At 35.6% G+C, this 23550-nt stretch overlaps 4 protein-coding genes across 4 annotated transcripts; 1 reads left to right on the top strand and 3 right to left on the bottom strand.

Moving 5' to 3' along the window:
* The first annotated feature begins 2339 nt into the window (after positions 1 to 2339).
* On the top strand, positions 2340 to 6421 carry LOC141659484 (putative mitochondrial-processing peptidase subunit beta, mitochondrial). The gene is made up of 10 exons (XM_074466377.1): positions 2340 to 2615; positions 3184 to 3634; positions 4232 to 4396; positions 4491 to 4628; positions 4738 to 4889; positions 5252 to 5360; positions 5477 to 5575; positions 5715 to 5780; positions 5925 to 6032; positions 6140 to 6421. Exons 1-10 carry the CDS (start codon positions 2398 to 2400, stop codon positions 6230 to 6232), a joined length of 1599 nt encoding a protein of 532 aa, XP_074322478.1. The 5' UTR covers positions 2340 to 2397; the 3' UTR covers positions 6233 to 6421.
* A 126-nt stretch (positions 6422 to 6547) lies between these two features.
* On the bottom strand, positions 6548 to 9730 carry LOC141659486 (beta-glucosidase 40-like). The gene is made up of 12 exons (XM_074466379.1): positions 9036 to 9730; positions 8879 to 8937; positions 8703 to 8781; positions 8510 to 8581; positions 8334 to 8421; positions 7971 to 8226; positions 7707 to 7822; positions 7411 to 7625; positions 7254 to 7285; positions 7046 to 7148; positions 6836 to 6944; positions 6548 to 6722 (listed from the first exon to the last, which is right to left on the bottom strand). Exons 3-12 carry the CDS (start codon positions 8761 to 8763, stop codon positions 6548 to 6550), a joined length of 1227 nt encoding a protein of 408 aa, XP_074322480.1. The 5' UTR covers positions 8764 to 8781; positions 8879 to 8937; positions 9036 to 9730.
* Positions 9731 to 12033: 2303 nt separating this feature from the next.
* LOC141659485 (beta-glucosidase 6-like) lies at positions 12034 to 15857 on the bottom strand. The gene is made up of 13 exons (XM_074466378.1): positions 15059 to 15857; positions 14866 to 14932; positions 14713 to 14771; positions 14535 to 14610; positions 14336 to 14407; positions 14163 to 14250; positions 13806 to 14061; positions 13553 to 13668; positions 13128 to 13336; positions 12934 to 12965; positions 12731 to 12833; positions 12521 to 12629; positions 12034 to 12423 (listed from the first exon to the last, which is right to left on the bottom strand). Exons 1-13 carry the CDS (start codon positions 15224 to 15226, stop codon positions 12249 to 12251), a joined length of 1530 nt encoding a protein of 509 aa, XP_074322479.1. The 5' UTR covers positions 15227 to 15857; the 3' UTR covers positions 12034 to 12248.
* Positions 15858 to 16377: 520 nt separating this feature from the next.
* LOC141659487 (alpha/beta hydrolase domain-containing protein VTE7-like) lies at positions 16378 to 22296 on the bottom strand. The gene is made up of 10 exons (XM_074466380.1): positions 22005 to 22296; positions 19995 to 20089; positions 19790 to 19887; positions 19639 to 19688; positions 19316 to 19411; positions 19151 to 19240; positions 18971 to 19063; positions 18751 to 18846; positions 17125 to 17190; positions 16378 to 16710 (listed from the first exon to the last, which is right to left on the bottom strand). The coding sequence occupies exons 1-10, from the start codon at positions 22203 to 22205 to the stop codon at positions 16570 to 16572; spliced, it is 1026 nt and encodes a 341-aa protein (XP_074322481.1). The 5' UTR covers positions 22206 to 22296; the 3' UTR covers positions 16378 to 16569.
* Between the last annotated feature and the right edge of the window lie 1254 nt (positions 22297 to 23550).

The raw sequence follows: 23550 nt of genomic DNA, 5'->3' as shown, positions 1-23550 counted from the left end.
AGGGAAGTATATGGAGATTGAATTTGAATGTTTGTACCTCTTTTAGAGACATTCATCTTCTGCAAACGAGCCAATTCGCGATCCGCCATTGATGTGCTTCGTTTAAAAGCTTGAAACCCAGAAATGCTTGAAAAACGGTGGAGCTACGGTGGCTGTGAGCTCGCCGGAAATCGCCTACTCAAAGGGAGAACTCTAGAGAAGTTTATGGGAGAAAATGAGAAATGAGAAATGAGAAGTGAAGTGAGGATTCTCACTTCACACTACACTTATATAGGCGAAAAGCTCGGAATACGAGGCGTTTCTAGGCCCATTTAGCCAGGCCCAACCTAAAAGCCCATCTACTAGAAATATCAGGAATAATCTAGAAGCTCCTATGGAAAGTGAATGGTCAAAAATCGACCAGAATTTTAAACTGGACCAATCAGAGTCCTGATCGACGCAAAAACAGGAATCCTGATCGATATCTCATTCGAACAGGAGGGTAGAAATCCCCTAAGATCGATCAGAGTCCTGATCGACGCAAAAAGGATCCTGATCGATAACTCATTCGAACAGAAGGGAAGAAATCCCATAAGTTCGATCAGAGTCCTGATCGATCCGGAAAAGATCCTGACCGATTCCTCATTCGAGCAAGAAGGAAGAAAAACGCTAAGATCGATCAGAGTCCTGATCGACATAGAAGAAAGTTCTGATCGATATGCTATTCGATCAGACTGGTCAAAAGTCACTTAATTCGATCAGAGTCCTGATCGAAATCGATCAGGAATTTCGTCGACCAGAGTATAAGATCCTGAGCTAATTCGATCAGGAATCCTGATCGAAATCGATCAGGAATTTCGTCGACCAGAGTGTAAGATCCTGAGCTAAATCGATCAGGAATCCTGATCGATTTGGTTGCATCCTGATCGATTTGGATGCATCCTGATCGATTTTGGCTGCATCCTGGTCGATTTTGCATGCATTCTGATCCATTTTAAGCCAGAAATTTAGGGATAAATCCCAGAAATTAGGGAAAAAATCCAGAAAAATAAGGAAATTCCTTAAATAATTTCTGAAAAATGTTAATATTATCAGAAATAAGGAATAAATCCAGAAAATTAAAGGATAGATCCCAGAAAGTAGGGAAAAAATCCAGAAAAATACGGAAATTCCTTAAATATTTTCTGAAAAGTGTCATATTTTCAGAAATAGGGGAAAAATCCAGAAATTAAGGGAAAAATCCCGGAAATAAGGGAAAAATTCCTGGAAATCAAAATAATTCCTAAATAAAAGGAAAATTCGTTGTAAACGTGTAGGTCGCTCCACACTTTACGCAAGAACGAAACCCTGTAAGGGAATGAATAGACTTAACTTCTGCGAAACCTAATCAATGTTTCCCAAAAGTTGGGGGGCAAATGATAGGGATAAATAAATCCTGATAATGGGCTGCTGGACCCGATAAGAAGATATATGATATTCAGACCAGAAAGGTTAAGCCTGATGGACCGAATCAGGTCTGGTGGAATAAAAAGGCCCAAAAGCCCTGATTATTAATTAATTTCGTAATTAATTAATAAGGGAAAAATCAGCTGTTGAGAAGAGTCCTGATAAGGATATAAATCCTTATAGATAAGCCTCAAGGGGACCTAAAAGGATAAGGAATCAGTTCCCTACTATCTAGGACTCCAAAGTCGTTATGATACTTGCCCACCAAGTCTCCTATACCAAGTCCAATTCAAGGACTCCCAACATCTATATAAGGGGCCTCACCCCACAAATCAGAACTACGTTTTTTGGCTTGATTCTCTAATTCACAGAGATACGTAGGCATCTCGTAAAGGCAGATCGAGCCACGAAACACGAGAGCAGCCATTAAAGGCCTTGAGCTCCCGAATCTTAGTAGTAAATACAGCAATTATATATATTAGTTTTTTATCCATAACAATTTTATATTTTTTTTCCAGGCATTTTATTAAAGCACATTACTTACCCGCACAGGTGCAATTACGGTCAAACCTCGATAACTGACTACGCTGGTGATCGGAAAATTTTATTCATTTAACGAGATTATTTATTTATCAAAATTAATAATACATCGTCTCTATGTTGACACTAGAAAAAATTATTTATTCAGCGAGTCTATTCATTTTTCGAATTCAGAGGTTATATTATAGATGTCATTTTGCACGAGAATTTTTATATTAATCTTTTGCATTATGTCGCATAGAAAAACATTTTAAAGTTGCATGCAGTAACACCAACACGTGTGGAAATGACAACCATTATCAACTAACCACCTCTCCGAGAAACCATCAACTTCCTGATTTCATTCTTGCTCTGTTCTTGTGTTCTTGTTCTTGTTCTTGTTCTCGTTCTCATTCTCACCACACTCCACTCTCTCCATCCCCCTGCATTACAATGGCATTACGCCATCTCCTCACTCTCTCGCACCGCTCTCTGTCGCACCGCTCTGTCAAATGCACTCGTCCCTTCTCCCACCACCTCTCCTTTTCCACCCTCCTCCCTCTTGACAACAAACCTCTCCCCTCCCCACCTCCCCCAGACTACATGGTCTACGACCGTCTCGCGGAACAAGTCAAGTCGAAACTCGCTCGTCTCGATAAACCCGACTCCAGGTTTGTTTAATCGTTAAAAGATAGGGCATGATTCATGTGATAACATTTTTTACGTGAGAACAGTGAGAACAACTGCTTAAAAGTGCAAAACTATTGTTCCGCATGTTTTTCACTTTCTGAATGGTGCATTGTTATGCTGCAGAACAATACTGTTCTCACTGTTCTCTCGCCTGAGTGTGACTCTTCAAAAGATTTTATTTTTGCTAATTGCTTCGAAAGATATTGATTTTATTTTTGCTAATTGCTTCAAAAGATATTTATATATTATATATTCATATATTTATATATCGGTTTTTTTATTGTGTGTTCACGAGTAGAGAATAAGTGCGGAAACAGATGAAGTTGATGTGAATGCAGAGTCCACCACTATTATAAAAAATGAACCAATAAAGATGCACTAAAATTTTAAGTTACCTCGCTTATCATGTGCCTGTAAAAACCGTTTATATATTGTATATTCTGGGATGTTGCGTTACTTGGTATATCTGAGCTTCAAGTCAATTTTGATGTATTTAAATATTGATTTGATGAATGAATAAATTATAATCTCGAGAGCAAATTTATCAAGGTTCCTGCAGCACAACTCTCCTATCCCTTCCCGAGCTGATCACACTTCTGCATTGTCTTTTCCTGACACCAAGATCACTACTCTGCCTAATGGTATTCGAGTGGCTACGGAGAGTAATCTTGCAATGGCTACTGCCACGGTTGGTGTTTGGATCGATGCAGGGAGTCGGTACGAGACGGATGAGTCTAATGGCGTGGCACATTTCTTGGAACACATGATTTTCAAAGGGACTATGAATAGGAGTGTTAGGAAATTAGAAGAAGAGATTGAGAACATGGGAGGACACTTGAATGCGTATACTACTCGAGAACAAACTACTTATTTTACTAGAGTTATGGGGAAGGATGTTGCTAGAGCTGTTCAGATTCTTGCTGATGTTCTGCAGAACTCTGTGTTTGATGAAGGCCACATTGATCATGAACGTAAAGTTATTCTACGCGAATTGGATGAGGTTTGTACTAGTGATCTTGTATCTGCTGCTCTATTTGTTAAGTAACCAGTCACTCTAAAACCTTAAGGTGTCCCTGACACGAGCTTATACTCTTCAACAATATATTTATAATTGAGTTTTTGTTCTTAAGGTGTCCCGAACAGGATCTTATACTTTTCAACAATATATTGCAATTGAGATTTTGTCCTTCGGTGTCCTGAACATGATCTTATACTCTTCAACAATATATTTGCAATTGTAATTTTTTTGTTGTTACTATGATATTTACTAGTGTTTATACCAAGAGTAACAAGAACAACATTTTGTTAATTGATTGAAAATTTTATCAAGTAGGCCTAGAGATGTTTGAATTCATATCACTGATCATATAATGTACATTGTTGCTTGGAATTTCATATATAATGTACTCATGTAGGAGGAGAAGAGCCCGGATCACTCTAAAACCTTAAGGTGTCCCCAACACGATCTTATACTCTTCAACAATATATTTACGGTTGAAAATTTTATCATGTAGGACTAGAGATGTTTGTATTCATTTCACTGATCATATAATGTACATTGTTGCTTGGAATTTCATACATAATGTACTTACTGCAGGTGGAGAAGAGCCCGGAAGAAGTGATTTTCGACCAATTGCATGCTACTGCTTTCCAGTATAGTCCATTAGGTAGACCTGTTCTTGGCCCTGTTGACAACATTAAGAAAATTACAAAGGCAGATCTTCAGAAGTACATTTCAGACCACTATGCTCCTCACAGAATGGTACTGACTACATTCGTTAGAAATCCCGAGAAGAATTATCCATTCTGCAAATAAAACTCATTTAGTTCTGTTGTATTTTTTGCTACATTGTCAGGTTATATCTGCATCAGGAGCTGTTAAGCATGAAGAAGTTGTTGAGCAAGTAAAACAACTGTTCACTAAGCTCTCAACTAATGCTGATACCACTTGTCAGTTGGTTGCTAAGGAGCCTTCAGGATTTACTGGTTCCGAGGTTTTAGCACTGTCTAAGTTTTCAGTTCTTGTTTCTGCACATCAGACAAGTAGCATATTGTCTAATTATTAATACTAATCTAATGAGAATTGTTTTGATACAATATCAGATTCGGATTCACAATCTTGATGATCCTCTCATTCGATTTGCGGTTGCTGTTGAGGGGGCATCATGGACAGATCCGGATTCTATTGCTCTTATGGTAATGCAGAGCATGCTGGGGTCATATAACAAAAATGCAGGAGGAGGAAAGCACGTCGGGTCTGTGTTTTTTCTCGCTTAAACGTTCTTCAGTTCTTCACATTATAACCGATAAATCCATGAATGTAGATATTTCAGATCATCAGGGGTGGCCCTGACTATAGGCGAACAAGACTTGTGCCTAGGGCCCCCTATACTTAAGGGCCCCTAAATTTCCAATTCCATTAAGTAAATATTTATGAAATTGCATGCTATACGTATGTTAGGGCCCCAGTAAACTGATTTGACTAAGGCCCCGTGAATCTCAGGGCCAGCCCTGCAGATCATCATAGTCTCTTGCTAGTATCAGGTTGATTTTAGACCATTAAATGTGCAAGTATATCTGATTGGTACTATACTGCAATTTCGGTGACTCTGAACAGTTCACACCTTGTAGAAAGGATAGCTATTGATGAAATAGCTGAAAGCATGATGGCTTTCAATAACAACTATAAAGATACTGGATTATTTGGCGTCTATGCTGCTGCAGAGGTGAGATGATTCGAGAAGCACGTAATGTTGTTCAATATCACTGATTTGCTGATTTTAGTAAAAGAATGTTACAGATTTTGAATGCATTTGCTCACATGTTACTCTCTTTTTTCCAGCCATCAAACTGTGAGGACTTGGCTTATTCAATCATGCACGCGATGGCAAAATTATGTTACAAAGTCTCAGATGATGATGTTGTTCGCGCAGCTAATCAGGTAAACTGCTTCAATGGCTTTCTTTTACAAAAGTACAAGCAAAATTTCATGAACAGTTGTCACTTGTCATTAGTAACTGAAAATTTGCGTATTTTGGTTGAGGAGTATGTGCATTGTTACTAATATCGCTGCTTTACAGCTGAAATCATCGTTGCTTCTCCACGTTGATGGTACCAGTGGAACTGCTGAAGACATTGGCCGTCAGGTTTGTTCTTGTTTCAGATTTTCAAGCATAGATAACGATGGACTAATCTGTTGGCTCGCGGTAAAAAAGAGTGCCAGATGAAGAATCAGACCTCGTTTTATCTTTGGAAGGCAGTTTCTTCATAAAGTGGCTTGTTATGTGCAGCTAATTACATATGGGAGAAGAATTCCATTTGCAGAATTATTTGCCAGGATCGATGCAGTGGATTCAAGCACTGTCAAACGCGTTGCAAAGCGTTTTATAGAGGACAAAGTAATCCCAAAACTATCATGGACTTTTAATAGATAATACTGCAAGATGTGCATTTGATCATAAGGTCCTTGACTCAGCTGATAAACTTCTGATTTCCGCTGTTGCAGGATATCGTACTAGCAGCCACAGGGGATCCCCAGAACATTTTCTTACCTGATTACAATTGGTTCCAACGCAGGACTTACTGGTTACGCCATTAGTCCTATTTTTGCCTTGCACGTTGTAGCTTTGGGTCATTCTATTCGATTAGAGGACCTGTTCATCTTTTAAGTACCTGTTAACTTTTAGCAGAGTGCACAGTTTTAAGAATCAGAGTACTCTCTCCGCAGAAAAATAAATCTTGTTTAAAGAGCAGGATTCATCTTATTTAAAGGGAATGTTTTAAAGCAGATGACATTTCATATCAGTTTTTAACGACGTAAAGCCAAAGATGCACTATAATATTGCAGAGTTCCTGAAAAGATGTTTTTAGAATCTGTAATGTTTGATTTACGATTGTTTTGAGCTTTGTTAAACTAATTTGGAGCCAAGAATCTCTTGAACCAATAAACTGAGTCCTTCGCGTATCTTCTGAGCTTGTCATGGTAATCAACGTAATACAGACCAAACCTTGAACTGAATCCAGCTGCCCATTCCCAGTTATCCAAGAGAGACCAAGCAAAGTATCCTTTCACGTTGCATCCGTCTTCACTGTAAATTTCAGGTCATAGTGAAATTCTTTAAGTATCTTCATTCACCAACAACATTAGCAGATTCAACATGTCTAGTAAGCAGTAACATGTGTAGGCATTGAAATGGCTTACTTGATGGCTGCAAGCACGTTTGTCAAGTAATCGTTATGGTATTTGATCCTTTTCTCATCCTTCAACGCGTCCTTAATGGAAGTAAATGGGCTATTTGCATCATCCATACCTAACAGGAACATGTAGAAAAAAGGAAGAATTTTGAAGATGAGATTGGTTTCTTCAGATCTAATCTTGTTCTGCAGAGTTCTATTGAGCATTCACTTTTACCATTTTCAGTTATCATGACCAAGGGATTTCCATATCTCGTCTTTACATAGTTTAAAACACTTCTCATTCCCTGAGGTACTATGTACAACCATATTGAATTGGCCTGCATTGCAAGATAATGAACACAAAAGCTAATTTCTCAATTCACAAATGTGGACTGTACCATAGTCTTTATGAGTTATTGCTGTTATGATGATAGATTAGTTACCCGATCACCAATAGGTCTTCCGTCTTTGAATGCTGGGAAACAATATAGCACAACATTGAGTTAAAGAAGAGATATACATGATAATGATGAAAATATGATAGAAGTGTTTGTGATTGAAAAAATGTCAATGTTGAAGTGTTACAAGTAAATAACATACGCAGAGTGAGGGCACCAATGTCTGCAATTGAATCATTGAGAAAGCTTTCCACAGAGCTGTTCATGGCATACCATGTTGTGTAGTGATTTATGCCCACAAAATCAAGACTGCCCTTAAGAAGAGTGGATTCAGCTTCAGAAAATTTTGGTAATCGACTTCCTACTCTACTTCTCATTGAGCTCGGATAATCACCAAACATCAATGGATCGAGAAACCTGCACTTGTGTAGGAATACTTCACTACCAGATGTCCCCTGGTTGCCTTGAAACTAGACAAGGACAAGTGAAAATTCTTACCACCCCAAGTTAAACTCCATTGCTCGTCCTGCAGCTTCTATGTCTGCTGTAGAGTTTGTTGTAGGTTCATACCAAAAAGTATCAAATGCTAGTCCCACTATTCCATTTTGTTTTTGCTGTTAGACAAGATAACTATAGAGGATAAGAGTATCCGCATACATGCAGAAGACTGTCACGAAAGAGAGCAAAAACATTGCACTATATATTATGTCAAGCAGAATGAACTTACCACTGCAGCAAAAAACTGTAATCAGTCATATTTACCTTGTACATTTTTCTATAAATATCTGTGGCAGTTCCATGAGCAAGTAGAACATTGTGACCTACAATGTAAGGCTCAGTTGCAGAATTTCCGTCCTTGCAGTACAAATGGCTAAGAATGGAGCATCTTCCCGGTGCCTCAAGCCCTAAATCATAGCCTTGAATGGCAAAAGTATGGGGCTCATTGAATGTCATCCAGTGCTTCACCCTGTCACCAAATTCCTGGAAGCAGGTCTCAGCATACGTGGCAAAGTCGTTACTGCAAAAGCCATTATCTTCTGATTTTAACACACCAGGCAAGTTGTAAATACGTCTGTTCATACTTAATGCACAAACAAAATATGCTGTAAAATATAATTTACTTACATTATTTGGGAGCTGAGCCATCCTTGATATTTGTCTTCCAGGGCTTGAGGAAGATCCCAATGGTAAAGGGTAACATATGGTTCAATTCCTAGAAAACAATAATACTGGAATTTGTCGGTGAATGTTAACTAGAAGAGCTTAATTGGACTATAATTGACATGTGACATTTGGAGTACCACTGGCTACTAAAGCATTGATGAAATGATTATAATGATCAACTCCAGCTTGACTGATTTTTCCAGTTCCATCTGATACAGAGAAGCACTGATTAACAAAACTTACCAGAGAACCCCCATGGGAAATGCTTTAGATTTTTGCAATTCAATAATTAAAAACATGTTTTTAAGCACTTGGCTAAAGATAGCTTACTGGGAAAAATCCTAGACCAAGAGATCGAAAACCTATAAGCATCCATTCCCATATCTTTCATAAGTTTAATATCTTCCTACTGCAAGCACATCGGTGTTAACGTATATGTAACATAGCGTTCCTGGTAGTTTAAATTGTTCCAATCTACTGAAAACAATTAGAGTACACAGGCTTACATTGTACAGATGATACTGGTTCACAGCTACATCACCAGTACTTCCATCACTTATCTTTCCTGCGACAGCATTGTTATCATCATTGTCAGTTCAAATTAGAGTCACTGAACATCACATTTGTGTTAACAAAATTTTGTAGATTTCATATAAAGTTTACCAAATGAATGTGCAAATGTGTCCCAGATGGTTAGTCCCCTTCCACCCTCCTTCACTGCCCCTTCATACTGAAAATACAAGCATCAAAAAAGTTGGAAAATAAGGTAGGCTCCTTAAAATCATCAATATCACAAGTTATAATTACTGTTCCGTGAATTAAAATCATAACCATTGCAATCAGACTTCAGACTTTGAAATTTGAACTAACCATCCATTTAAATTGCTTATAACTCTCTAGTAAAACTTAAGCCATGATTAATTTATAGCAGCACCAAGATTATAGTTTTCTCTCATTTTCGAGCATATATGCAGAACTTATTCAATTTTGTAAGATGCTGATAATAAGATCTCTTCCGAATCTTGTCTCCAATTTTTAATCTAGTAAATATATTAGTGGTGTAAACTACTTCTTTTTGTGACTTGAACTGAGAGAATAATGCAGAATGAGAGCAAGTTTGAAACTAAAGATCACAACTGGTTTGCTTTTAAATTTTTGGCACTAATATAAATTTATACCATAGTATTCAATCAAATTCAACTTCAAAAAATCCAGCCACATATGAATAATATGGTTACTAAAGAATAAATATTACATAGAATATCCAGAAAAAGCTATGCATGAAAATTCTAATTTTACTCTTTTACACTCCATAGAAACCGTCTCCAGAACATCAGCCTATCATATATTCTGCCCATACAATTAGTCCAGGCGAAAAGCAACATTGATGTTAAGTTGAAATAGTACGTTTTAGCAGAACTGATAACTTAACGTAGAATAGAAATCATAGAAAATGAAAAAGAATGAGCTAACCTGGTAAGCTGCAGAGGCAGTTCCAAATGTAAAACCCTTTGGAAAACTAGCTCTACTAATATTAGTATCAGCATCATTAGTTTTCAAGCTACTAGTCTTGACAAGTAATAGTATCACCATTAGTACAACCAAACCAATATCAACACAGTTTCTAAATTTCACCATATTTCAAGTAAGAGTAAGAGTAGTAAGAGTAACTGAGTAAGGCAGGATGTACGCAATCTAAAACGTAAAAACAAACAACAAAAAATCAGGTAATGTTCCGACAGAATTTATACTACTTTCATAGATCCTGTGAAGTATCTAACCTTGTTCCAAACAAGAACAAGAAAACAGAACAATATATCCTGGATAGTTCCTAGGCATTGTCTTATGGCATTGGCAGTATGTGGTTGGCAATTGTCACGGCCAACTTCACGTGCTGTACCAGTTATTGTTACAGGCATGTTGCGATATTATAAGTTATAAACATCGATTTTATTAGTGACATATTCAGATTCTTGCTTTCGATTTTGTCCTCTATTTATTTATTTAACTAGTTCATTATTGATGTATGTTCTGGCTTCTGAACCTCTCTTTTCAGTTTGTCATTGGAAAAACTTATTTATCTTTTTTTATAAATTTAGTTGTCATTTATCTATCTAAATTTAGTACCAGGTGATTATAATCGAGAATTCTGAAACAGAATCTAATATTCTTATTTTATAGAGCAAATTGCAAAATGATAGCTGAACTTCACCCTATGATGGTTTTTTTTAATCAGAAAAGTGGTCATTTGCCACCTTTTTCTCTAATTCTATGGCTAGCTTCCTCTGCTGGGCATACAGTACTAAGTGTAAGTTTCAATAGGCTTTAGATTTGATTACAGGAGACTGTACATTTAAAGCCAAAGAAAACCAGGCAAAAATAAATAGACATGTCCTTCTGCAGAAAGAATCACAAAGAATACCAGGTATAATAACATGTCGAAGAAGGCTGTACATTAAAACCAGGTCACATTTATTCAGAACATGGCTATACATTGACCTAAAGACCAAAAACAGTAAAAATCCGTTTGATTAATAACAGTACATGCAGAACAATAGTACTTATAAGGCCTTGGTATATTGTGTTATGAGCTGGCACATTCTTAATAAGAGTATTTCTTCAGCAAGCAGGTAAACTTTCTATGTTTCTAACATACAAGTAATATGATTCTGTTACGTAATGAGCTTCACCTACATCTTCGTAGAACTAGACAGCAGTAGTGCAGAGCGCTTCTTTCTTGTTTCCATTTACGTGTTATCTAACAACAATGAGTTTCCAGTATTAGTCCTTTCGTTATGGTTCACTCCCTAATATTCTTTGTTCGATGGGCTTTTAGTTTTGTTTGCTGTCAAGAAGTTCTGCACCAAACTGTTCTCATTTCCTCGTGTCATTCACTAATTTACAAACTTAATAATGATCTTAGGATCTTCTATATGTGCTTGTGCAGACCCTAAGGTCCTTCGCTCAGCTCCTAAACTTTTGCTTTCCGTTGTTGCAGGATATTGTACTAGCAGCCACAGGGGATCCCCAGAACATTTTCTTACCTGATTACAATTGGTTCCAACGCAGGACTTACTAGCTACGCTGTTAGTTTCCTATGCAACTTTGGGTCATTCTATCCGATTAGAGGATCTGTTCATCTTTTAAGTGCCTGTTAAGTTTCAGCAGAGTACATAGTCTTAGGAATCAGAGCACTATCTCTGCAGAAAAATAAATCTTTGGTCATGGTTTTCCTATAAGCCATATGGATATCTCACACTTGGTCGATAGATGGGAAACCAAAACCTGAGACGATAATCTAGCCTAAAAGGCCAACATTTCGCAGAGCAATAATGTAAATTGAATTTCTATTGCAGGAGATAGTTACTAGATGCTGGTTTTTCGATTCTTAGAAGTTGTTGCAAAATTTTTTGTTGAAATTTGCACCTTTCCCTATTTTAATTTAGCTGATGAATCATGAGAAAAACTTTTAGTTTCTTATTGTTATGTAATCGAAGATCTTCTGAAAAAGCAGGATTAATACTCATTTATCTTTTTTCCTGATAAGTTAAAGAAGGAACCAAATCATCGAAAAGTTTTGGTTTATTTCCATCTGGTTCATGCTGTTTATATCTCATTATCAATACATATAAACTACTAGGAAGGCATGTGAGTAATTTGCAACAATATATTTTTTTTACCAACATTTTTATCAATATAACCCTTTAGTTCATTTCGTCAAATAATAAATCAAGAATCATGTCAGACTTGTTTTGTTAAGTTCTAAAGGGAACTTAATGCAAAGCCACAGATGCACAGTAGTATTGCAAAGTTCTGGAAAAGATATTTTTAGAATCTTTAATGTTTGATTTTACGATTGCTTTAAGCTTAGTTAAACTAATTTGGAGCCAAGAATCTCTTAAACCAATAAGCTGAGTCCTTTGCATATCTTCTCAGCTTGTCATGGTAATCAACGTAATACAGACCGAACCTTGTACTGAATCCAGATGTCCATTCAAAGTTATCCAAGAGAGACCAAGCGAAGTATCCTTTCACATTACATCCATCTTCCCTGTAAATTTCAAGGCTTAGTCAGATTTTTTAAGTATCTTCATTTACTAATGACATTAGCAGATTTAACATGTCTACTAGGCAGTGAATTGGCTTACGTGATAGCTGCAAGCACGTTTGTCAAGTAATCGTTATGGTATTTGATCCTTTTCTCATCCTTCAGCGCATCCTTAATTGGAATAGATGAGTTATTTGCATCATCCATACCTAGCATGAACATTTAGAAAAGGGGAAGAAAATTAAAGATTGGTTTTTTTTTTCCAAATCCAATCTTGTTCTGCAGAGTTTTATTGAGTAACCAGTTTTACCATTTTCAGTTATTATGACTAAGGGATTCCCATATCTCGTCTTCACATAATTCAGAAGACTTCTCATTCCCCGAGGTACTATGTACAACCATATCGAATTGGCCTGCATTTCAAAACAACGAAGCTGAATATTTCATTACACAAATTGGAAACTGTATCGTAGTCTTTATAAGTTATTTCTGTAATGATGATAGATCAGTTACCCGATCACCAATAGGTTTTCCGTCTTTGAATGCTGGAAAAGAATATAGAATATCAATGAGTTAAGATAATGATGAAAAAAAATGATATGGCTTGTGTACTTGTTATGTACTACCAAGTATAACAATAAAAGATGATAGAAGAGTCTATGAATAATAGGATGTCAATGTAAAAGTGCTACACATAAATAACATACGCTGAGTAATGGCACCATTGTCTGCCATTGAGTCGTTGGTTTCTGCAGAACCATTCGCGGCATACATTGTTGTGTAGTGATTTATGCCCACAAAATCAAGGCTGCCCTTGAGAAGAGTGGATTCAGCTTCACCAAATTTTGGTAATCGACTTCCTACTCTACTTCTCATTGAGCTTGGATAGTCACCAAACATCAAGGGATCGACAAACCTGCACTCGTGCAGGTTAAGTTGTAATGAACAACGAAACTGAGGGGATAATGATTCAATGCATGTAAAATCATTGATTTGTGCTAATTTTAGCAAAGCACTTAAGCATGAGGATAAGTTTAGTATTTAAAAATTTACAACAACTTAGCCTATGCACTCTAAATCACCTGTTCCCTGGTTGCCTTGAAACTAGAAAATTACAGGTGAAAATTCTTACCAACCCAAGTTAAACTCCATTGCTCGTCCTGCAGCTTCTATGTCCTCTGTAGAGTTTGTTATTGGTTCATACCAAGAAGTATCAAATGCTATTCCCACTATTCCATTTTGTTCTTGCTGTTAGAAAAGATAACTAAAGAGGTCAAGAATATTCACATACATGCAGAAGACTGTCATGAATTTAAGTGCAAAAATATATGTCAAGCAGAATCAACTTATCACAGCAGTAAAAAACTGTAATCAGTCATATGTACCTTGTACATTTTCCTATAAATATTTGTGGCGGTTCCATGAGCAAGTAGAATGTGGTGACCAACAATGTAAGGCTCAGTTGCAGAATTTCCTTCCTTGCAGCGCGATTGGTTAAAAAGGGAGCATCTTCCTGGTGCCAGGAATCCTAAATCATAGCCTGTTATGGAAAAAATATGGGGCTCATTGAAAGTTATCCAGTGCTTCACCCTGTCACCAAATTCCTGGAAGCAGGTCTCAGCATATGTCGCGAAGTCATTACTGCAAAAAAACAATTATCTTCTGATTTTACCACACCTGGAAAATTGTAATATGATTTCATGCTTACTTCAAAACAACGCTTAAGAATATATTTTACTTACATTATTTGGGAGCTGAGCCAACCTTGGTATTTGTCTTCCAGGGCTTGAGGAAGATCCCAATGGTAAAGGGTAACATATGGTTCAATTCCTAGGAAAAAATACCAGAATTTGTCGGTGAATTTTAATCAGAGGAGCTTAATTTGACTATGATTGACATGTGATGTTCCGAGTACCATTGGCTAACAAAGCATCAATGAAATGATTATAATGATCAACTCCAGCTTGATTGATTTTCCCAGTTCCATCTGAAAGAGAGAAGCACTGAATAAGAAAATTTACCGAAGAACTCCCATGGGAAATGCTTTAGACTTTCGTATTTTAAAAATTCAAAACATGTTTTTTAGCACATGAGAAGAGGTTGAAGATGCTTACTGGGAAAAATCCTAGACCACGAGATGGAAAACCGATAAGCATCCATTCCCATATATTTCATAAGTTTAATATCTTCCTATTACAGGCACATCAGTGTTAAAGTAAATATAACATATTGTGCCTGGTAGTTAAAAATGTGTTCAGTTCTACTGAAAACAATTAGAGTACACGGGCTTACGTTGTACAGATGATACTGGTTCACAGCTACATCACCAGTACTTCCATCGGTTATCTTTCCTGCAGTGTTGTTACCATCATTGTCACTTCAAGTTCAAATCATTGAACATCGCATTTGTATGAGCAAAGTTTCATAGATCTCGGAAAAATTTACCAAATGTATGTGCAAATGTGTCCCAGATGGATAGTCCCCTTCCACCCTCCTTCACTGCTCCTTCATACTGAAAACACATTCATCAATCATTAATGCTGCAAGTTACAAACTTAACATATATCCGACCCTTGAAATTACGTTTTAGAAGAACCAATAACTTAACAGAGAACAGAATCATCGAAAATGAGCTAACCTGGTAAGCTGCAGAGGAAGTTCCAAATGTAAAACCCTCCGGAAAACATGCTCTACTAATATTAGTATTAGCATCATTAGTTTTCAAGCTACTAGTCTTGACAAGTAATAGTACCACCATTAGTGCAACAGCCAAAGCAACATCAACAAAACTTCGAAATTTCACCATGTTTCAAGTTTCTTAATGTGTCAGTGTTTATTGAATGGATGGATACCATCTTTATAGAGGAAGAGAGTGGAAATGTTTATAAAATCTACTTCTGTATATGTTGAACATTATTCCGTCTATTCTTTATTTGTCGTTTGACTTTTCCGCACATATTTCAGGCCATATACCAAACAAGAACAAGAAAACAGTGATAGTTCCTAGGCATTATATTGGTTGCCAATTGCCATGGCCAACTTAAAGATGCCGTACTGGTTACTAATATAAGCATGTTGCCGTATTATAAGATAACATTGATTTTATCATTGACATATTCAGATTCTTACTTTCTATTTGGTCCCCTATTTATTTATTTATTTATTTATTTATTTTATTTATTATTACTGATTCCAAAAGGTTATGTATCTTTTAATCTTTTTATCAATTTAGTAATTGTCATCTTTCTATTTATTTATCCTTACTTATTGATTCCAAAACGGTAATGGAGTTGACCTTTACCCGTTATAGCAGTTTGGTGGCCGGAGTTTTAAATTTATAATATTATGGACATATATCGATTTTATCACTTGAGAAGGTGTCTTAAGTTACCCGTTCTTCTAAAACCTCTGTATATTCTAACAAGATGGTTTAGAGCCGTATTTTTGAGAAAAAAACGAGTGATCTTTAGCCATCGTCTTCCTTGATTATTTGGCTCACTTCTTCGGCTGGGCATACACTACCAAGTGTAAGTTTCAACAGGCACTGGATATCATTACAGGAGACTGTACATTTCAAACAAAAGAAAACCAGGTAAAGATAGAAAAATGACAAAAATAGCTGATTTTTTAAAAAAATTAACAAAAATAGTCATTCTGAAAAAAATGGCCAATTTAAGCCGATTAAATACTCTACTGTCAATTGGGTATCCCAATTTGTAAGATACTCCATCGGTAGTTAGGTATTTCATATATGTAGTTAGGTATTTCATATATGAGATACCCCACCTGACAGTTGCGCATCTCATATAAAGTGAATACTTCACTGATTGATAATTGGATATCTCATCGGCCTAAAGTTGGCCAACTTTTTACAAATTGGTCATTTTTGTTAATTTTATCTAAAAATTGGCTAAATTTGTCTTTCACCCGTACCGTCCTGCAGAAAAAGCGCCAAGAAACAAAGTAGAAAAACATGTTGAAGAAGGCTGTACAACAAAACCAGGTCACATTTATTCAGAACATGGCTGGCTATACATTGACCTAAAGCCCAAAAACAGTAAAACTGAAAGACCAAAAACCTACTTAGCTTGGGATTCTATAAAAAGATTAACAGAGACTATCAGATGACCTGACATCAAAATTATCCTATTACCTAGTGAGTACATGACATTCAGCTTTAACAAACTCCATAATCAACTTGGCGGCTTCATAGGGCTTTTCCACATGTGGGATATGTCCGCAATCTGGTACTTGACGCAGTACTGCGTTTGCAAGATCACAGTGCAATCTCTGCATAACCAGAGTCAAGTAGCATGAGTAAATGTACCATTAAAAAGGTTTTTAGCTTGATGCATAACTTAGGGTGACGGACAAATTTAGCCTATTTTTACACAAAATTAACAAAAATGACCAATTTCTGAAAAGTTGGCCAACTTTAGCCGATGAGATACCCAACTGTCAGTGTAGTATTCACTTTATATGAGATACCGAACTATCAGTGGAGTATCCCATATATGAAATACCCAACTACCAGTGGAGTATCTTATACAAATTGGGATACTCAACTGACAGGGGAGTATTCAATCGGCTAAAATTGGCCACTTTTTTCGGAATGACTATTTTGATTAAAAAATTTCAAAGATTGGCTATTTATGTCATTTTTTCCTACTGCAACTAGGATACACAACTAGGGAAAGTACATACTACTGCAAGCTTGTTGTCTATAATTTGGTCATCTTCTCCCCAAATGATAAGCGTTTCATGCTTTACCTGCACGTGCACATACAGACGTAGCTATCACCAAAAGCATCAGAGATTCTTTGTACTATGAATGATTATGAAAATATGAAAGTAACAGGTACAAATGCAAAAACTCTCTACATCTTATGCACGGTTATCAGGACAAAATAATTTGCTTGATACATATTTTGGATAGTGACTGGTACGAAACACAAAAAACAGTTTCACGAGTAAAATCAGAACTTCGGAGGTTTGAGATAGTTTTACAATTGAAGTCTATTCAGAGAGGCAGCACAAGAAAAATTCGTTTGATTTATTATAGTACGTGCATAACAATAGTGCTTAGAAGACACAAGAATTAAATTGGTTCAGTCAAATAGGCGTCCCTCAAAAGGGCCCAGGAAAAAATATTTTTCACTATATTAAGAACAAAGGGGATTTTAAACACAAAACAGAATAGATTGACCACAACGTTTTCTGCACCACGAGATTCTCCCACTCTTAAAGTGCTAGATATAGAGAACAACCAGCCGTATCAGGAAACTAAATAGAAGTCTAGGTATTAAGTATGACACAACGTGTCCAGACAACCATTAAGCATTACATTAGAAACCAAAAGAAATTCCCGAATCAAGTCAAAGCTAGCAACAACTGCAAGCAGGGAAAGAATGATAGGTTAGCCTGGAACAAAAAAGAGAGGGGTGCAAAGTACTTCAGGAATCAAGCGAAAAGAGACTCCTGAATCAAGTCAATGCTAGCAACAAGTGCAAGCGGGGAAAGAGTGATAGATAAGCCCAGAACAAAGAAAAGAGTGGGTGCAGAAGTACTTGAGGAATCAAGCCAAAAGAACAGCACAAGCAGCAGAAGGATACATCATGGTTCAGGCAAAATAGAAATAACTTAACTGTTTGCGTATTAGATGGAAGGGGAGAATGTTCAAAATCAGATTTGAGTCATAAGTTACAAGGATCGCATGTTGTGCCAACTGGCGGGGTTTAGAATCGTGTATATAAACATGTGTCTGCGGTTGTGCTTGTGTTGTCAGAATTCTATACTTGTGTCTGATAATTATGCAATTTTTGATATACCAAAAAGCAAGCATCTACATAAACAATTTTAATTACAATTGAGATCTCTGTGAGAATAGACAAATGGCTATCTGAAATATTCAATAGATTGTGCATCACATGCTACTGCATTATAGCCTACAATTACTGTAAGAGACTTGATTTGGTCTGTAGTTGTAGACTCGATCCCATAACAAAAGAAACAAGTGTCCGATTCTAGGCAAATTAATCATATAACATTATATTAATATATTATTAAGAGAGAAGCTCAAGGTTCGACTACTCAAGCTAGTCGGCTACAAAACATAACATAAAATTCATTTGTTAAGTATAAATTTACACTATAAATTTATTATTGAATGAATACATATCATTCAATAAAACTATATAAATATAACAATAAAACAAACACTAATCAAAATAAAAATGCACTTGTTTAGATAAAATGAGAAGGGGGAAATGAAAAGAAAAGAGAGTAAATCCATAACTGAGGTGCATCCTATAGCCATGGAAAAATCCATACCTGTTTTATGAGTTTGCGAATATTATAACCCCCGCTGTTTATAAAATCTACTGTCGTATCCACCCACCAGGGTAACAGACAATGTAAACGTCCAATCTAGTAACACAATAAGAAAATGATTACGTGGCACTAAAAGCAAGGTGGAAACCTGATGAGAACAATAAAGAACAGAAACACAAGTAGTCTTTCAATTATATGTTCCAAGTAAGTAGGTACTTACGTGAGCCCAATCTAAGCAGGTATCAAAAGGTATACCGTTGAAAGTCAAATTAGTTGCATAGAACCGCAGCAGGACACTCTTCAAGAAATAAGCCTGCCAAGAGATATTAATGTATGAGTAATTCTATAATTTATGAAAGACTGCCAAGTATACCGATAAGTTACAATGAAATATACTCACCCCGGCATAGGCTACAGCCTTAGGCAACTTCGCGAGGTTTCCTGTACCTTCTGCATAAACACTTGCATCAATTAGAATCAGCTTTTCAACCTGAAAGAAAGATAGAAACACTTTAATAAAAAATTATGCTGCGGTAAATCTAACAACAGGGTCATAGTAACTTACAGCTTCAGGATGGTTGACTGCGAAGTCAATTGCAACAGCTGCTCCAAGGCTTGGTCCAACTAGTATCATAGGCCTTTTGATGTAGGATTTCCAAAACTACAAAACGGAAATACTGATGTGTTTCAAGATTCCAAAAACAATTGCAAAGTAGTGTGCATTCATATCAACCAAATCTTCCATGCAATGACTTGTAAATTTGGCCTGTGAAATGGATGCATATTCTATTATTCTGTACTATTCGACTAGCCATTCCACAAAAAGGCATTTTAAATAGTGTGATGTAGGTTTTAATGACTTACCTAATGAGGGGGAGAGTTATGTACCTGATAAAGATGATCACGCTTAGAATCCACAGTACATGCTGGACGACTTTCTAATACGTACAAGTACATATCAAACATGATAAGATTTAAAAGCATTTCTGATATTACTTATAATGATTCAATGTTAAATACAAAAACTTAAAAAGCATACCTAAATCAGAAAAACCCCAACCAAGAATGTCGACGGCCCATGTTTCCAAATTAGCATCCTCAAGCAACGGCAAGGTGTATCTCCACTCTAAACAGGAGCTGAGAAAAAAGAACCAATATACTACTGAGAATTATTTATCTCAGAAGATCAAAGTGCACTTAATTACCAAAAAAACAATATGAATGTGTGTAAATGTATTCCTGACCTGTCAAAACCATGTAAAAGAACCAGCGGATTTGTCTTAGCATGTACCAAGGGCCTCACACAACTACTCATTATAGGCCTGTTTAAGCCACTAAGCTACAACATTGAGATGGACTATTTGTTAGAGACGATTTAGATAAAAGCAACAACTATTACAATAAAATGTAGCAATGTTGAAGACAACTAAAGAATTGAGGTTAAAAAACAGAAATGCAACATCTACTGAAGTCAACTGATATGCGCTACAAGTCTTTTGACCTCTTCTAAACAATTCTGAAATACGCCTTAATTTAAAATTTAAAATGCATGTATGTGATATAGTTTTAAGCACATGTTTTGGTAAATGAATTATGACAAGTGACAACATGATTAGGATCAGAGTTACAAGATAGATGAAAAATTATATTATTAGACAACTTGAAAGTCTTATTTAACCTTACCTTTACATGTTAGGTGTTGTGCAGTCCTGCATTATTGAAACTACATGTTCCTAAAGACAGTATCTCATTCAGTCTTTGTGATAAATCTATATTCAAAACTGTTCCTAAAATGTGTTGTAACATAATATACCATTTATGAGTTTGAAAATCTTAACATTAAGAGCAAACATTTCCACAGGTCAGGGCCTCAGGGCATTCAAACAGTGTCAGAGTAATGCATATAGAATGTGGTATCATCGAAATAATGAGTTTAAATGACTTGTGCCAGGGAATTGTTAAATTCAGGGCTGTTTTTAACTTCCGGAGCAAAAAGCTGTGAAAAGACTAAATAACCCTCACATTGATTTTTCCTAGTAAAGTTGATGTGCATCGAGGGAGGGCAGTTTGATCTTTTCACAATTTATTTTGCTAAACATAAAAAACAGCTCTGGATTTATAATTTGACTTGAGAAAAGTAAAAAATTTAAACTTGCAACATTTAATTGCAAACTAAGAATAATGCACACTGTAAAAAGTTGTTGGAATTCACATACAACAAGTACATGGATACTATTCTATTCACAGATAAAGATAAAGGAATCCAATTAAAATAACTTACTACCAGATTTGCTCTTTAAATAATGTCCACATTAGTCCAACAAGTACAGCTTAGAGCCCCCCCCCACACTTTTAATTTAACTCTTATAATTAAAAGATCACAAAAAAACAAAAAATAATAGTAGTTTCGAGATTATGTATAAATCTTAACACAGCTCTAATAATTAAAAGATCACACAAAAGCAAAAAAATAATAACAGTTTCGAGATTATGTATAATCTTAACATTCATTTAGCATGACTTATTAATATACTCTTTATAAAACACTATTTAGGAGAAACACAATACCAAATTCATTTTCTTTTATCTTGGTTTATGTGTTTTGTTGGCTAATGTAGGCTATTGTGAGCTCGTGGGGTTTACCCGCACATCGGTCAGGTTCCTATGATAAAAAGAAATACCAAATTTTGATCATCGCCTTAATTAATTGTCACATTAAATATGGATTCGATTCCATACAAACACATAAATATATAAAATTTATTTCTTTAATTTAACTTTAATTTCGCCCAAAGTCAATTCTTTTTAACTACATAATTTAATAGTATTTATTTATAAAAAAACTCTGTCAATTCAATTCTCTGCAAGTACTAATTTAATATTTCATATTATTATTATAATTTCGATCAATGTTGAGCACGGATTATGAAATTGAACTTTCTTCAAATACTAATTTAATTATTTTTAATCTCGAACCCGTGAAAATATTAACTAGTTTAAATTAATAAATCCGTTAAAAATATCGAAGCATAGTATTATAAAATAGTTAGAAAATATATATTACTCTCTCGGTCCCAACAATTTTTCCGTCCCCAACAATACTTAACCCTTGTTAATAATATTTAAAATAACGTACTTTTATTCACTAATTTCACTGTATCATATTTACCTGCCTATTTTTTTCTTCGTATTTTCTTAATCTCCGTGTCCTAATCTTATCGAAATAAATGTATAGAGAGGGTCCAGAAGTTCACCTGAACGGGCAGTCTCTGCATTCTAGAGGCCATCTTCCGAGCATGTATATCTTTAACTTTCTCCACTTCTTTCGGAATAAACCACGGAAAGCTAATGCTGCTGTCTGCAACGGATACAACCTCAACGCGACGCCGTCCGGTCAACAAGTGTTTAGAAGCCGGTGGCGCAATGCCGCCTGTCGGTGGCACCATTACTAGCATTGCAGCAAAATGTGAATGTGAATATTTTAAGCAAAGAAAGAAAGGGTGGTGAAGAACAGAGTCACAAGCCAAAGTATGTGATGTTTGTAGGCTAAGGCTTGCACTTTGTAGACTGTGGTGCGATAAATAAAGTGTACAATGATGTGGACATATCACATGCCACGAATATTTGTACCACAACAACCCAACACATTTTTAGGAAAAGTTTTTTTTTTCGAAAGAAGGAAAAGTTTACCGTAGCGAAGAAGGTGTTTGTTGCTACGGTTGAATTCTTGTATCCTCGCGGGGAGTTCGACTGCGTATGTAATTAATTAGCACAAAATATATTTACTATAAATATTTTAGAGAAAACTGGGTATGAGGTCCAGGTTGATGTCAGGTATATTACCTAAAGTTATAACAATTTTTCATACAAATGCTAGATGCCATTTTTATAATAATTGAATCTCCCCATGTATTTATAAAAATATCTCCACATTGTATTTGTTTTAACCTCAGAGTTGTTACATCTTCAAAACATTCACTTGTATTATATTTGTTTTAATCTCAGAGTTGTTACCTCTTCAAAACAGCGGGGACGAGACGACATGACATACTACAATGATGAGGATGACCTCAGTGCCAACAATTTCAAATATTTTAATACGTTTGGTAATGTGAACATATATATCGATTATTTTTAAATTATTCTTATGAATCATAATTAGCAAAATTGAACATATGGAATATAAACTTCCCGGCTCGTATTTTTTTCTTAACATGGTATCAATTTTTTAGTAAGTTATTGCTAAAATTCAGTCAGAGTCATTTAGATTTTTTTAACTTCTTTTAGGAAATTATATAAAATTTAGATTATTTTTTGTGGAGATCATATTTTTATCGGAGACCACCTATATTCTGCAATCAAAACACAATAAAATATATTATTTTGTGAAGTTTGTTCTATGAATATCACTAATTCATTAAAATTGTTGAAAATCGTTTAAGTTTAATAAGTATAATGTGTATATTCTGCAATTTGAACAAATGTTCTGGAAATTAAACATGTTTCGTAGAATAAAACTTTTTGTGATGTTCTACATGCGGTATATGTAAGATTTTCAAGATTTTGAATAAAAAATTGATCTTTGTAGAACATTATTCGCAAAATAATACATTTGTAATGTTTTTATGCAAGATTTTAGTTGCAGAGTATAAATGGTCTCCGTGATCTGCAACAAAAAAGTGTTCTCCATAGAACTTGACTCTATTTTTTATTTATATATTTTTGAATAAAAATTTAACACGTGTTTTTTTCTTAGCTTTTAAATTTTAGTTACTGTTTCACAAAGAAGCGTAAATTGTT

This window comes from Apium graveolens, chromosome 5 (genome assembly GCF_009905375.1).
Source record: "Apium graveolens cultivar Ventura chromosome 5, ASM990537v1, whole genome shotgun sequence".
Taxonomy (NCBI): domain Eukaryota; kingdom Viridiplantae; phylum Streptophyta; class Magnoliopsida; order Apiales; family Apiaceae; genus Apium; species Apium graveolens.
The sequence above is the reverse complement of the archived record's forward strand: the minus strand, read 5'-3'. Positions and strand labels throughout refer to the sequence as shown.

What these genes read in the sequence shown, in the direction of transcription:
- LOC141659484 (XM_074466377.1), top strand. Translation starts at nt 2,398, where the DNA reads ATGGCATTACGCCATCTCCTCACTCTCTCGCACCGCTCTCTGTCGCAC. An exon ending in CTCGATAAACCCGACTCCAG is followed by an intron (nt 2,616 to 3,183) that starts GTTTGTTTAATC and finishes AAATTTATCAAG; the next exon opens with GTTCCTGCAGCACAACTCTC. An exon ending in GCGTCTATGCTGCTGCAGAG is followed by an intron (nt 5,361 to 5,476) that starts GTGAGATGATTC and finishes TCTTTTTTCCAG; the next exon opens with CCATCAAACTGTGAGGACTT.
- LOC141659486 (XM_074466379.1), bottom strand. Translation starts at nt 8,763, where the DNA reads ATGAAAGATATGGGAATGGATGCTTATAGGTTTTCGATCTCTTGGTCT. An exon ending in CAATGCTTTAGTAGCCAGTG is followed by an intron (nt 8,422 to 8,509) that starts GTACTCCAAATG and finishes ATTGTTTTCTAG; the next exon opens with GAATTGAACCATATGTTACC. An exon ending in AACGTGCTTGCAGCCATCAA is followed by an intron (nt 6,723 to 6,835) that starts GTAAGCCATTTC and finishes TGAAATTTACAG; the next exon opens with TGAAGACGGATGCAACGTGA.
- LOC141659485 (XM_074466378.1), bottom strand. Translation starts at nt 15,226, where the DNA reads ATGGTGAAATTTCGAAGTTTTGTTGATGTTGCTTTGGCTGTTGCACTA. An exon ending in ACCAGTATCATCTGTACAAC is followed by an intron (nt 14,611 to 14,712) that starts GTAAGCCCGTGT and finishes TGCCTGTAATAG; the next exon opens with GAAGATATTAAACTTATGAA. An exon ending in AGTCATAATAACTGAAAATG is followed by an intron (nt 12,630 to 12,730) that starts GTAAAACTGGTT and finishes TGTTCATGCTAG; the next exon opens with GTATGGATGATGCAAATAAC.
- LOC141659487 (XM_074466380.1), bottom strand. Translation starts at nt 22,205, where the DNA reads ATGCTAGTAATGGTGCCACCGACAGGCGGCATTGCGCCACCGGCTTCT. An exon ending in CAGTCAACCATCCTGAAGCT is followed by an intron (nt 19,241 to 19,315) that starts GTAAGTTACTAT and finishes TCTTTCTTTCAG; the next exon opens with GTTGAAAAGCTGATTCTAAT. An exon ending in TTCGCAAACTCATAAAACAG is followed by an intron (nt 17,191 to 18,750) that starts GTATGGATTTTT and finishes GTGCACGTGCAG; the next exon opens with GTAAAGCATGAAACGCTTAT.